This window comes from Motacilla alba, chromosome 2 (genome assembly GCF_015832195.1).
Source record: "Motacilla alba alba isolate MOTALB_02 chromosome 2, Motacilla_alba_V1.0_pri, whole genome shotgun sequence".
Classification (NCBI taxonomy): domain Eukaryota; kingdom Metazoa; phylum Chordata; class Aves; order Passeriformes; family Motacillidae; genus Motacilla; species Motacilla alba.
Window position 1 is genome coordinate 12,887,969 of NC_052017.1, and position 15,302 is coordinate 12,903,270.

Genomic DNA, 15,302 nt, shown 5'->3' on the forward strand with positions numbered 1-15,302 from the left:
TATATGGTTCTCCTCCCTTCTTACATCTCCGGTGATTCTCTAACTTTGCAATGGTATTTGCCATACAGTAATGCTGAAAAAACTACACTAAACACAACATAAGCCTAAATAATAATTCATTTTTAATTACCTGGTATAGAATACCTTGCAAACAAAAGACACTTTTCAGATTTACTGACAGGTACTGTATTTTTTGGCAACCCTGGAACAAACCAGAAGAAAAAGCAAAGAATTATTCTATAACCATGAGGGAAAGAAACATCCATCTCAATGTAGAGGATTCATATGGTAAAACTAAAGAAAAAAATCCACACTTACAGCAGATTTTTTTTTAATTCTTAGTGCAAGAAACATAACCAAGTTAATCACAGAATCAGTACTAATTAAGAATATGGAAAATTCTCCTATACAGAGGTAGAATCCAGTGCACAAGGCTAAAACGATATTCAATAGTCTAAACAAGACTGAGCCAGGTTTTACGGAATCCACTTTTTAAAGTATCAGACTGTATGTACATACATACAATAAATAGACTATACAATCTTTAAAGTAGTTTAATAAACTTCACAAAAATTATAGTAGATGCATTGATATCTTTACATAATCCAAAGTTCATATCTCTATCACCCAGAAATGGATAAAACCAATATTCCTGATATCAAGTTAAATGGAAAATAGTTTAGCAAAGTGTTGATAAATCAAAATATTTTACATATTTTAAAGCCTAAATTTATGCTTATAAACTATGAATTTCAAACGCTCTGAAAATGTTCCTTTTGATACTATCTGTAAAGAGGTTTCAAATGCTGTAATTTGTTATAAACACTTGCCTTACATTCCATGTTCAAGGGAAAAATGGACTTGGATACTCACAGTTCTGATGCATTGGCACAACAAGAAATGATGAGAATTAGATTATTTTAAAGGCCCAAAGAACATCAGGAGAATTTATGGACAAAGCCTTCATGTCTCGAACTAAACAAATGACATTAGAAAGCTAACAGGAAGCTGTTTGGTTTCTCTGCTTCGATCCTGTGGGTGCCTCCCCACATCAGCATCGCTCTGGGAGTCAGGTCTGCATCTCTGAGCCCCCAGGTAGCTACAAGCCCATAGGGCTTAACAAAACAAACATGGAATCTTTGTGGGTTACAACAGTAGTGCACAAATCAGGGACATCTGCTGCCATTCCCTTCAGTGACAGTCACAAGTACAGATTTCAGGGAACTGAGAGCTTTCAGCTGTATCTTTCTAAACTGTGCAAAAAACAAAAACTGGGGGGGAAAAAACCACCCTGCGGTGTTATGAAGCAAATATGCTTATACTGACAAGTTATTTTGTATAAAAGGTTCTTACAATTGCCAAGGGGGCAACAGCCACAGTAAGAGCGAAATAATAATAACAACAGAGGAGTTTAATAATCCCAGTTGGAAATTATATTCACAGTTCAGTTACTTTTAATTTCTATAAGCACCTACACTGAAAAAACATGAGGGTTTGTATTTTAGCTTCCAAATCAAATCTCCTTGTGACAGATACCTTATTAAGATTTCCATTCTGCTCTTCTACAGGCCTTCTCATTGGAACAATTTTTTTTTTATTATTTTTTATTTTATACAAACAGACTCACTTTGATTTAAAGTAAACATATAAAAATTGAGAATATTGCTTGCAACAATGGACCTGGAGGTGAAGGAATGAACTTGTCCAGCCATAAAAAAAAAAATCTCCTTCAAAATGGATGAATTCTGCTCAACTTCTAATGTTACTAAAATCTGCAAAAAGAATCACAAGATCTGTTGCAAATTTCAGAGATTTGGCCCAAGTCTTATCATCATCATCTCAAGACTTTAACAACTGTATCTTTACATTAGAGAAAAATAAATGATTCCAAGAACTCAGGAAGGCACACGCACCCAAGTATACTATAAATAAAACACATCATGAAATTACGAAGATCTTCTGATTCCTGTACACACTTTTGGTTCAGCACTATGGTCAAGTTCTCTCTTTTGAAATACAATAAAAGGCATACAAGAAATGTAACATATGCATAATAATTAAGAATAATGCTAATAAGACAGGCTACAGAGAAAAGTGCAGTGAAAAAACCCAACACTATTTATTCAGGGGCTTGTGCTACTGTAAATACAGACTTTGTATTTCCTGCTGTGCAAGGGGAAGAATTTATCCTGGGAAGCAGCAATGAGGAATGCAAAAACAACAACAACAACAAAAAAGATATTAAGAGAAACCTTTAAGATGGAACTCTCCCAATGTCATTCCTCTAGTGCACAGTCATCTGACTACATGTTTTTTTTCATGCTGCCATTTCCCTTCATGAGTACAATGTAATAGAAAATGGCAGAGTTCTTAAATATTTTTCTGCCTCTACTTCATTTTTTTGTTTCTTCTTCCAAGCACCTGATTTGCTGTTTCCTCATAAAAGTGTAAAGCTGTTAGTGGAAGTGAGAAAATAATTGTTGCCGATCTTCTCTCCCGAACACCGATTTCTGCATTTCTCCTTCTGTTAGGTATTTCACTCGTGTGCTACACAATGGGGAGGCACTGTAAAGGCAGCTTGACAGATTTAAAAATAAAAAAATCAAAAGTCTTTTTTTCTTTACCCCCCCGCCCCCAGCCCACTCTGAAAAAAATGGATGGATGAAACAGTACGTCCGTAGGAATATTCCAGTCTCCTCTGTTAGGAGATAATTGCAGGGGACCATCTAACCACAGTCAGATTGTCAGCACTGACCGACCGCTTCTTTGCAGCTTTCCTGAAGTCCTTGTATTTATCTTCACACAGGCGGGAAATGGCCTGCAAGAGAATGGATGAAAAACCCTCAGTGGCATTGCCCACAGCTGTCCAGGTAGACTAAAAGCAGATTTCTACATACAGGTGAAATTACAAAAGTCACTTCATTAAGCAAAACACATGAAGACATTCTCGTCAAATGCTAGTTTTCATTTCATTAGTCTTGGAAGGAAGGCTTGCATTGCCCCACATGGCAGCTTCAGAAGGACTCAGGACCCCAAGCCTTGTCTGTGCAGGTGAACTACCACAAACCTCACGGAGGCAGCTGACAATGCTTATCCATCTCTACAAGGTAACGGGTGTATCATGCTTCATAGGTGAAAACTTCATAAAACAACTATAGAAACTGTAAGTGTATTTGGAGAATTTAAATATCAGGTGGCTCTTAATTTTTTTATTTCCTAAAAATCTTGTATTTCAACATTTCTCTGTTGAGAAACGGTCCTGCAGAACACTCACCCTGCTTTGCCTCCTGAGCTGATGTTAACTCACCTTTCAGAAGCAGATGATCATTTCTATGTGACCAAGCTATCTTATATAGTTTCACAGGGAAATGAAACTCATATTCAGAATAATTTAATTCATGCTATAAATACATAGTCATTTTTAAACCTTTTGAAGAGAGAGACAAACATTGTTCAAGTGTCAACTCCTTTTATGCTATAGTGGACCTAATGTTTGATGTTTCTTCTACTGTTCTTAGCCAAGTTTAAAAATAGTATTTATTATGGACCTCACATGCATGAATTTACTGTTCCCAAAAATAGCCTGTCTATTAGAGTTCATATGGCTTGGACAGGCTGTGGTTGGCATCAGTAGAGATGTTAACTCTGGCAATCAAACTGCAGAGCTGCAGAGAAAGCTCACTGCAAGGAGTAGTCAAGGTCAAATTCAAAAATACGACAAACTAAAGCAGCATTTTTTTATTTACTCAGGAATGCTTTCAAGTTGCGCCTTAAGAGAAGATGTTTAATAAAGAGTACTATACAAACAAACCCAGTAGAAATGTTTGATTATAACACAAGGCATTACAAATAATCAAACACCCTGACTCCATGGATCATCATTTTCTCTCTTGATCTTTACTTCTATAGCACAGCAAGTTGTAGCAGTGAAAAGTCCTTTAATTTGGATAGTCCTGCAAAGACCAGGGGCAGGTATGGCATTAGCACACAACTCATACATCTGAGAGCATGTTCACCTAATGCTCTGGTCAAGCCAGCCACAAAACATCATTAAATTAGAAAACAAAACAAGCCAAAACAAACCCAAACCCCAGAACAACATAAAACCTACCACCACCAAGAGAACAGTTGCTACTTTTTAGTTGAAAACTGTGCATTTTTGCTAAGACTACTCTTGAACATAGTTTTCCTTCATGGTGCACATGAAGAGAACAACAGAATAAAATAACAAAGGCGTTCATATTGCTTCTTAGACCATAACTTCATTCACTTAAAACTGCTTAATAAAATCTTATTTAATTTAACCAGGAACTTTATGGACTAAGAGAGTTTATGCAATTCAGTCAGATTTAAAATTCAATGGGTTAAAAATGTTTATCCATGAAATAATGTGCCAAGGCATGGCATGACAAAGGGGTGTACTTAGGTGGAGCTCAGCTTCTTTCAGCTGCCAAATCAGACTATTACCTTAGGCATCAAACAGTCAGAGAAGGTAATCACTTCAAAATTGCCTGTGTGACACAGGAAAATTTCTGTTCTGGCACATGGTCAGACAAAATGAAATGTTGCTTGGAAGTGGCACTTAATATTTGGCATCTCTAGGCTGTGCTGATGAATCATATGGGTAAGAAACACACTGCCATTTAAAGCAGCTCTGTATCTAAAGATGCCTCTTCATCTGCAAGTAAGTTATAAAATCAACATTTGGAGCATACTTGGCAAGGTAGTCAGTCAACTTTAATATAACATATGGGGAAACAAGAAAAGCAGAAAATGGTAAATATTTATTATTGTCCTTCAGTTAAAATAAATCAAAATAGCTATAATCACCTTTCTATCATCTGATAATTCTGTTGCTTTCATTGCTAGAAAAAGAAACCAATTTTTGACAGTTGCAAGGGACCATTTTTCATCTCAAATCAAAACATTCTTAAAAGCCAGCAACACTAATTCATCATGTGAAATTTTTTTGGACTTGGCTGTAATGTATGTATTCAGCTGGAATGCATACACATATCTATTCTTCCATTATAGAATGGAAGAATATATATACCATATATACATATATATATATATATATATATATATGCATATACCCATGCATACAGAACTAAAGTCAGTTCCTCTGCTGAGTTACATGACTAGTTCTAGAGATTCTATCACTGGAAGAGGGGACAAGTAAGGAGAAAGAAGGCTGGAGAATGGCAGTAGCAGCAGTAGTAGCAGTAATAGTAGAAGCAGCAGTACGAATTTTGGCTGCATGCACATTTGTGCAGGGCAGGAAAGCAGCACAGCTGGTTATGGGCTCAGTCTCAGGAACGCACAAAGGCACAGACTGTGCATGCTGCACACCCTCCAAAAATTGACAAACCAGAGGAAACTGCGCAGGGACAAACAGCAGGTAGTTCTCCTTAATTTAGAATGCATGAGAAAAGCACAACTGGTTACTCCTAAGACCCAAAAAGGTGAGTTTGCTCTGTTTTGCTCTTCCCGTTCTTCCCAGCTTTTGGGGTTCTGAACATACAAACACACAGAACTGCAATTAAGTCACCGTGACAATGGAAAGCTGAAGAAATATAAAGACACTTCTCTGCTTGTAACTTACGTATTTTCCTCCTGGTTTTGTCTTTTTGATCTATGGGACTGTATCTCTTTAGGGTCAAGAAAACAGCACATATTTCAAAGGGTTTGAACTGTGTGCCCAAGTACCATCCTAACAAGAAAGATCTCAGACGACATCAGTTAAACTGGGAGTGCACTAACGAATGCTCTCAGAAAATCTAACCCTGAAACAAGCACTGTGCTAAGATCACAGGCAGCAATAGGACACACATTTTTTGTCTACTTAACCCAAAGAGGAGAATCTGACTCATATTTAGCTAGTACATAGGAGAAAAACCAGGTGCAAGAATAGGAAATGACAAAATAGTGGATTAAGGCTGGACACCCAACAACCTTCTTGGCAGAAAAAAATTCTCCCATATTAGAAAACAGGTCTCAGGAAAAGCAAAGGAAGCCCTGATATTTGACATAATTAAAAGGAAGAACAAAACACACTATAACATAGGCTGTTTGGAACAAACAGCATTGGCAGGTGGACAGACTGGATGATCTAATGAAAGTTTATTTGCCATTTTCAACCTGCCTGATTCCATGGAACAGGAGAAAAAAAACCAAGAGGGTTCATAAAAATGGTTTCTAGCTACTAGGTGGACTGGTATAACAAAACCAGGACACTTCAGTCCCCGGATAATTAAAAGGAAAAAAAAAAAAAAAACCAAAACTTTCATTTTGTTATTTAAAAGACAAAGCTGCTTTTTTAAGTGTCAGTTCTGAGAACATTAAATAAGAGAAAACATCCACTGCAGATGCTTGAGAAAGTGATGTAATGTTTAACAAGTACTGCAATATCTCGTAACACCTCTAAGCTGATGGATCTCATCCAGCATTTCCCTGTGATGAGGTCCAGTTCATACTACCCTCATCCTTTTAGGTCTTTTTAGGGTGTTTTTTCATCGTCATGGGTATGTCAATTTCATGATGTTTGCAGAAATCACAAGGCAGATGTTGGCAGATTCTGCCATGTCAGATCTAATGCTTCTGCTTTAGATAGAAAAAAATAGACTTAAAATGCAAAAATAGCAAAAATATCTTATATTATAGCTATTTCTCTATGCAACACCTTTTGTGATCTTAAATGCCATAAGTTGCTTTAATCTGAGGACTGAGCAAGGTCTTTTTAGTTTATCACACAAGGCAAATCCTTCCACTGCATGATTACATTTGCTGTGATGCTGTTGTCTTTCATCACAGACTGCAGCTCTTCTCTCAGTATCAAAAATATCACAGCCTGTGTGGTACTACATCTACTCCACTTGACAATGCAGGCAACTGTTTTAAAACAGAGAACTCTGGTCTGAACAGCACACGAGAGACTACAGAAGTGCTGCAAATGCATTTTGATGACTCTTGGCAAGCTAAATGCTTAACTGTGCTCAGAGAACTGGGCTATAAATTATGCTGTCAAGTAGTTTCAAGGGCACACTAATGACAACCACTTACTGCCAGGGAACAAGGCAGTTCCCTTCCTTCTGGCCACAGAACAGAGAGGCAAGGAGGTGGCAGACCAAGCTGGTTCATAGCAGACACTCCTTCTCTACCCTGAAGACATCCCCTGGCTAGCAGGGTTATTTACAGCCAGCTTCTGCTGGTAGCTCAAAGCATGCCCAATGGGGAAATTTTTAATAATACAGATTTATTGAAAAAAATATTCCATTAGTTCTTTTTAAATATTCCCTTTCTTTAGCTAGTACAGAAGAATTACTGATATTCTCTGGCTATTTACCATAATTTCCCATTTTTCATTTCTTCTAAGGTTTTAGGAGCTATCATTGTTGCATTCATTTGTAACATGCTGTTATACATTGAGTGTGATATAGATGGACAGTTTTAAGAAACTGTAGGCTAAATCAAAAAGCAATTAATTTAATTTTGATATATGTAATAACACTTACTATCAAGACTCCCATAACTCAGTAAAACACCTCTTTTCAAGTAAGATTACAATCCAAATGATTTTTTTTTTAATATTCTCTTTAATAGAAACAAAATCTGATGCCAATTTAGATCACACTCCATACAGAGAATGACATTCTTATTGGAGCTACCTGTGCAATTTAGGAAGAATATTTAAAAAGAATGGGAAATAAAACTTAAGTGAAATTTTCTTTGATTCTTTCTCCACCACTTTTAGCTCCCATTAGAGTCACAAACAAGACAATTAACCTTCCCACGCACCATTTCCCCCCACAAAAACGTGCATAGAACTGCCTGCCTGTTCTATAGGAGCACTAGGAATTTCAGAACATGCAAAGCTCAGTCTAGCCCACAGGCAAACAACCTCCAGTGCAAAGATGTTATGTAATTAAAGACGTGTACTGTTAAAAGCAGCCAGCATCTAATGAAAATTTTCAAAATTAGTAACAAAATGCACACCCAGTGCAATAATGCCCACATTTGAAAAACATATCCAAAAAAATGAGGAAAAATATGTTGCAGTCTTGCAAAGGGCCCACAATTAGCTGATAATTTAAATTCCTCCTGTGTCTGTGGTATTCACAGTGCCCAGCATTTCACAGGTCAAGACCATCCAACAGTGCTTCTGGCATATTGTATATCCACATCTCATAAGCATTCATGACTTATTCATTGAAGGCATGTGCTCATTTCTGTTCTCCCTTTACTGAGAAAAACATCATGGGAGATAACAAACTTGGATCCACATGAAACTGAGCACTTGCAGAAGAAGAACATGGAATAGCTATTTTCAGCAACGTTTGTTAATATCCTGTCATTTAAGGTGGATAATCAGTTGTAAGAAACCAAATGAACAAACAACACTAGACTGTGAATACAATAATTATAAAACTTGTGGGTACTTTCACAAGGCCAATATAGACAACTGCAACTGAAAAGAAATGGAAAGCAAGGTAAGGTTTGAAGCAAACTGGGTCAAAAAGCTGTTCCCATAGCCATGAATATCCAAAGCATAAAAAAAAAAATAAATATGAAAATCAGGCTTATGATATTCTCTCATGGGAGTACCTTGGAAGAGATGGGAGAAGGGAGAAACAGCACAGAAATTCCCAATCCCCCTATACATTTAACACTGAGCAATCTAAAAAGAGTCTTACCTCAAGTTTATATGCCCTGTCCCTGCTGAGGGGCTCCAAGGGAAAACTCAGGTTATTCGCTTCTGCCAGGGAACGCAAATCAAAATAATACTTGGCATAAACACTGGAGGGAACATTAATATTGAACTGTAACAGCTCAAGAAACTGGCGTTCCAGCTCATTCCTGTGGAAAGAAGATAAACATGGAAACATATTTCAGACTGTGCATTCTGAATGTAATTTTACTTTAAATTGCAAATGGTATAAACCAAATTCAGTTTTTTATTCTTGCCATATGCAATTATCCCAGCCTAAGCTTTGACCTTCTCTACCAAGTTCTATCAGTGTACTCACATCAGTGAGGAATATGAGAGATGCTGCACCTTGCAGCTGCTACTGCAATGCCAATCAAATCCAGACACAAAGTTTTGCTAGTGAAAGGGCACCTTTATCAGTTTAGCTAACACAGTTTTGGAAAGAAAACCTAGCAGGGAAAAATATTTCTTGTAGTTTCTGCTTTACCTCCACTAGGTGGGTCTGCACACACAGCTATGCCCCAACAGCACACACACACCCCTGCCCTAAATTTGTCAGGCTCCTCTCATAAACGCTGCAAATTACTATAACACATAAATTACTGAAGAACATATTTACTCCCTGCAGCTCTTCATAATCAATCATTTAGAATTAGTCATGGGAAACCTGAATTTTTCATCATAGTCTCTTTATGAACAGAACAAAGCAATTTTTCCCTTAGACCTGCAACCAAAATTTACAGTGGTGATCACGTGTTTTGCAGCATCTAAAGGAAACATGTTTGTCAAAATACCTATAGCAACAGAGCTCCTGTTTGAGCTCCGACCCTGTAAAACTTTGGTGTACAAATACATTATTACCTACACCAATACATTAAAAAGTACATTGAAAAATAAGCCAACTAACAAAATTAAAGGCTGGATATTTTCATAAATTGTTCGGATATCCTACTTAATACTTACGCAGGAATATATGATTTATTCAAAGCAATGATTTCAATATATGAGAAATAAAATTTAAAAAAGGGTGGTGAAAGCTATCAGTGTTTGCTGAAGAGCCCAGAGACTGCACTGCTGTGCTACCAGTGGGCATTGACTGATGATTATATTGTCTTTAAGTTGCATTTTGACTGCTGCTCAAATGTGCAAGGAATATGAAATAGAAGTTGCGCAGTTGGCAGTAGAAGAGGAAGGATCTGAAGATAAAAAGTACTGGTGCAGTTGTTTTTTAACAGTGAATTATTTTTCTCCTTCTCACTCTTTACCCTTATATAATTCTTACATCATAAGCATTGTCCTTCCTTATCCTCACTCTCTGTGCCAAAATTCTATGTTTATATAATGATAAATACTAATTAATACTAAAAGACTAACTAAAAGCTGGATATGGAGTCTTTGGCTTAAATTCACATTGTTGAAGATTCCAACTTAAAAATCCAAGTAAAAAAATGTCTATAAATAGAAACAAAATATTACCTTTACATGTCCTTTTACACTGCCAAAGTTGTACCTTGGCTTAGCTTGTACATTCTGCAAGCTAAGCCTAAAGTTCTATGTTAATTGATAATATAAAGCCTATTTTACTGGCAGAAGACATTGGCTATACCCCCTTTGAAGAGTACCCTCAAAAATCTCAAATACACAGCCTCAGTTTCTTATTATCCCCTAATCCCAAGATCTCAAAGTCAGACCAGTAGATTAGCTACAGATCAGAAAGGACAAAAACATACAAGTATTTCTCACTGAACTTATGTAATTTAACTAACCACCACACCCTTCTTACCCCACACACCTCCCTCAGACTGCTTTAGCATGTGCTTTCCTGGGCCACTCCAGAAATTCAATGTAATGCCACATACAAGACTACAGATACCCACTGCACTTTAGTATTCCTAAGTTTTCCACTCACTTTTAGGCACAGGTCACTGCACTGATGCTGACTTATAAAACCTTGAAAAGTCTGCTTGATGTTTTGCAAGTTACACTTATGCTGAATGATTCACATAAATTGAAGATTTTGACCTAGATCTTCTGCCTTACTAATACAATGAAAGGCCCTGTTTTGCTTAGAGCCAGAGACTTCAAAATCATCATACTGTACTGTCCCAGCTAACTGAAAACTAAGAAAAAAAAATCCACCAAAAATCCATGGGAGATAGGAGGAAAACGAAATTTGGACAGCAGGAATATAAGCATCAGAATCTTTGCTGGGGGATTCACATGGAGCCCTAAACACAAAGCCCACAAAGATCACCAAGTACATACAGAGAACTCAGGCACCCCAGAGGCTTCTGGGTTTCCAGTTTGTGAGAACCCCAAAATCCTTCAAGGAAAGGGTAAGAAGCTAAAAATCCTTCAGGACAAGGAGTCATCACAGTTTGGCTTAGGGAATGTGCAGTGCAGAAAAGGGCTGATGTGAGCACAGGTCTGCCATGTGAGTACTGGTGCTATATAGCTTAAGTGCAGCTTTTAACAGTAGCACCATCACATGTGTTTGTCAGAAACAATAACTTCTTTTTTTGTTTCCTTTCACAACGCCTTCAAGAAAAGCCCTGAGAACTATCAATTTCAGGCCTCACATTTATAACCATTCCTGATTAATACTGTCATATGGCACAGTCAAACCTGTGACTCTGCTTCAAGCTGTGCAGCACTTCAGCTCATGTCCCAGCTTCAGGAACACCTTAAAAGCACACAGATTTGCCCTGGGGGAGACGTGAGTGGAAGGAGACCCCCACTGCTACTGAATACTCAAAAAGCATGAGAAAATGATCAAAGGAAAAAGTAACATTGCAAAATCACTTAGATTCCACTCAGTCAGTTAAGAAACCATTAGCAAATTATTCTGCGTGGAATAATACTGCACATAGAAATGTGAAGGGCCTGATTTTGGTTCTTGTCCATCCTACCTCCCTCTTTTATTTTGGAAATTCATTCTGTCTGGATTTTTAACATCTTGAAAACTAATTCAGCAGGATACCGGGGGAAAAAACATCAAAACCCAAAACCATCCATTTTAAATAATGGTAATGAATAACTGGGTGATCATCTAAAGGTCATTAAGATAACTTCCTTTCCCGCCTTACATGTCCATTCTCTGCATGGAGAATTAGCATGACAGTAAATGATGCTGAAGTGAATACATGCAGGCTCACTGGATGTGGGGAATTTTATCAAACCATACATTTAAACATTCTGTAGATTTTTTTTTCATTATTGTGCATGAAAATCCAGTGGTAAAATACACTTCAACCAGAAAACAAAAATAATTCATGTCTTCTGTGTAAGCAGCTGTCAAGCCAACCTCATGCCATCTATCAGCATTCACCGTGTTTAGGTACAACACAAATATACAAATTTCATACAATTTATGAAAGAACTTCCCCTCACCCTCACAGACACAGATGTTGGCATTCATTGACAAAGATAAACAAATTTCACTCACATGTCTTCGACCGTGATATCCTTCAGGATCTGGCAGTAATCCACATTCCACACTGCCTGGTCGTCCCACACTTTAGATGCCAGTAGAATTGCCCCCAGTACTATTCGCTTCCAGTTTGCTGGACAAATATCTATCTCTGCATAAGTTAAGAGTCTTTCAAGATATACCTGTGGAAACACATCAAAAATCAAGACTTGATCTATTTTGCTACTAAGTAGAAATGAAAAAGAAAATTATTCCCATTCCAGAAATTCTAAAACAGGATGCTGTTAAAAATGCTTTCAAGACTATTTTATTATAAAAGTAGTAGTTTCAAATACATGGGATGTTAGTTCCAGGCTCAAAACTGGATGTGATAAATCCACTTTAGCTGTCCTTTGCCTTCTGATCCCATTACCCATTTCAAGAGGTCAGACACCCATTTCAAGAGGTCAGACTCCTAAATACACCATTTCTTCTTTAGCTGTGATTTCCCCCTGCCTGCCATCCTAAAGCTGAAGAAAATCTTAACGTTATCTTATAATACTGTAACATAAAATATCACTAATTGTTAAAAAATTTATTTTCCTTCTTAAGGAAGGAAAACTGTTATTTAAGAACAGAATTCCAAATTATGTGTCAAGCCCACTAGTGAAGATGGAAGTTTGACTTTTTACTTCGCAGATCATTCTAAAAAGACTTCAATGTACAAAATCTGTTATGGTGAGACTGAAGAAGCACAACGCTCAGTAAGAAGGTGGCACATGGATCTCCCTGGTGTCTGCACTACCTGGGGCTTCTGTGCAAAACACTGTCTTTTGCTTTCCAGACAGCCTGTGTAAACAAGCTCCTTACCCTCTATATCACACAAGGCAATTTGTCAACTTTGCAAGCAAAACTGCTCCTCAAAATAATGAAAATACAGCATTCCCTGGAGTCATCCCTGGGATGCAGAAAACTTCTTTAAAGCAATAAAGTAATGCTGGGAGCTTCATAAGCAGAGAGCATATGGAAGCTGTAATTTTATGCCACTCAAATTAGCAGATAACTTCCTTCACATCAATGCAGAATTTGACTCTCTACTGTTAATGCAAACCTTTTAAATCTCAACTTTTCACATCCAGTTTTAGAAGATTTAGAATGAATACTCCACATTTATAGTAGATAGATAGAGCATATAAAAATCAGAAAATATATCCTTTCTAATGTACAGCTCTAGCTTAGAAAGAGAGAGAACTTTCTAGCTTAGAAAGAGAGAGAGAAAAACAACTAAGTAAGGATTTTGTGGGGGCTGAAATTCAAAGGCACTTAGAGAAGAAAATGTAAACAGCTAAGAATTATATTGCAAGGAAAGACATAGAATCATAGAATAGTTTGGCTTGGAAGGACCTTTAAGAGCCATCTAGTTTCAACCCTCCTGTCATGGGCAGGAACATCTTTCACTAGACAGGTTGCTCAGAGTCCCATTCAGCCTGGCCTTGAACACTTCCAGGGATAGGGCATCTACTTCTCTGGGCAACCTGTTCCAATGTCTCACTACCTTCAAAGTAAAGAATTTCTTCCTAACATGTAATCTAACCTCTTTCAGGTTAAAGCCATTTATAGACCTTGTTCTATCACCAAAAACCCCCATAAAACATTCCTCTCCAGCTTTCCTGTAAGCTTTCTTCAAGTACTGGAAGGCTGCTGCAAGGCATCTCCAGAACCTTCTCTTCTTCAGGCTGAACAGCTCCAACTCTCAGCCTGTCATGGGAGAGCTGCTCCAGCCCTCTGATGAGCTTCATCATCCTCCTCTGGACTTGCTCCAGCTGACCCATGCCCTTCTAATGTCAGAGAGTCCAAAGCTGGATGCAGCACTCAGATGAACAGAGCAGAGGGACAGATTCCCTCCACCTGCTGCCCACGGTGCTTTGGATGCAGCCCAAGGCGTGTTTGGCTTTCTGGGCTGCAAGAGCACACTGCCGGGCCACGTCCAGCTCCTCCCCAGCCAACACATCCAAGTTTTTCTTGGCAGGGCTGCTCTCAAGCCATCCTCTGTTTAGCCTGCATTCTGTGCTTTGGATTGCCCTGACCCACATGCAGGACCTTTCAGCTGACCTTGTTGAACTTCATGAGTATTGCACAGGCCAGCCTCTCAAGCCTGTCAAGGTCCATCTGCACAGCAGATGAAATTACACCTCAGTAAAAAGGCAGCATAGACTTGCCACTATTTTCCCACCAGCACATACTCGAGAAATCAGAATTAAAAATTAAATAGGAGTTTGATGAGACTCTATTCCTACACCTACTTCATTACCATATTGATGCATCTTCCAATAGCACGCTGAGAGGGCTGTGAAAAATCACTCTTGCCTCCCTGTTGATAACTTGGGCTTGACTCCAGATACACTGTTTACTGGAACAAGGCTCTTTATCATACTTCAGTAAAACTGAGGATGATAAACAACTCTCCATTAGAAAGGCACTTAGTGTGGCTTTCAACTCCTTTTTTGAACATGCCTTAAATGAGCATTTATTTTGTTCACTTGCTGTGGCCTCCTTTACTCAGTCTTGGGTTTTAAGTATATATTCAAGTAGGAGAAGACAGAAAAAGAACAAGACTACTTGCAGCAAACACTTGTTAAAGTTTAATAAGGTCCTCAGTCAGTGTGAGAACTCACTGTAATCTAGGATTTGTGACATCATCAGTGTACCTTTGGGAGACATTACTGTAGGTCTTCAACTTTTAATCACGCTCACCCAGCCACACACACAGTCTTTTTTCTAGCTCTCCTTGTGTCTCTCTCCCAGAGAGAACCCACTGACTGCAGATTGGGAAATTCAGGCTGGTACATACTTGAGCTCTTGCCCTGCTGATGTGGACCAACCTCTTAACAGCAGCACACACAGAGCCAAGTGAGCTGTCTCCAATGTAAATGTGCCCAAAGTTCATTATTTCTGATAAATGGAGCTGGTTTCATTTCAGAGCATTTTGATACACAACACCCTAGTGGGACACAATACCAATCCATGATGTCCCATGATGGGACATCAGAGTAGGACAGGCAGAGTCTGCCATGCACTCACTGCTGCAGGAGGTGCTTCTGGCTGCTGCAAAGATGTGCTGAATCAGGAGACACTTTTGGAGAACGGCCAGGCGGCTCTCAGCCTGTTTGAAGAGGAAGGCTGGTG

At 38.3% G+C, this 15,302-nt stretch overlaps 1 protein-coding gene across 4 annotated transcripts in view; it reads right to left on the reverse strand.

Moving 5' to 3' along the window:
* Nucleotides 1-99: 99 nt before the first annotated feature.
* The window catches only part of CCNY (cyclin Y), a 120,445-nt gene continuing 105,242 nt past the window's right edge, over nt 100-15,302 (reverse strand). For all 4 annotated transcript variants that reach the window (XM_038123019.1, XM_038123012.1, XM_038123026.1 and 1 more), the window contains 3 exons: nt 12,153-12,319; nt 8,694-8,856; nt 100-2,818 (listed from right to left, as the gene is read on the reverse strand). In XM_038123019.1, coding sequence (XP_037978947.1) covers nt 2,702-2,818; nt 8,694-8,856; nt 12,153-12,319 — 447 coding nt within the window. In that variant the 3' untranslated portion in view covers nt 100-2,701. The remainder of the gene's footprint in view (nt 2,819-8,693; nt 8,857-12,152; nt 12,320-15,302) is intronic.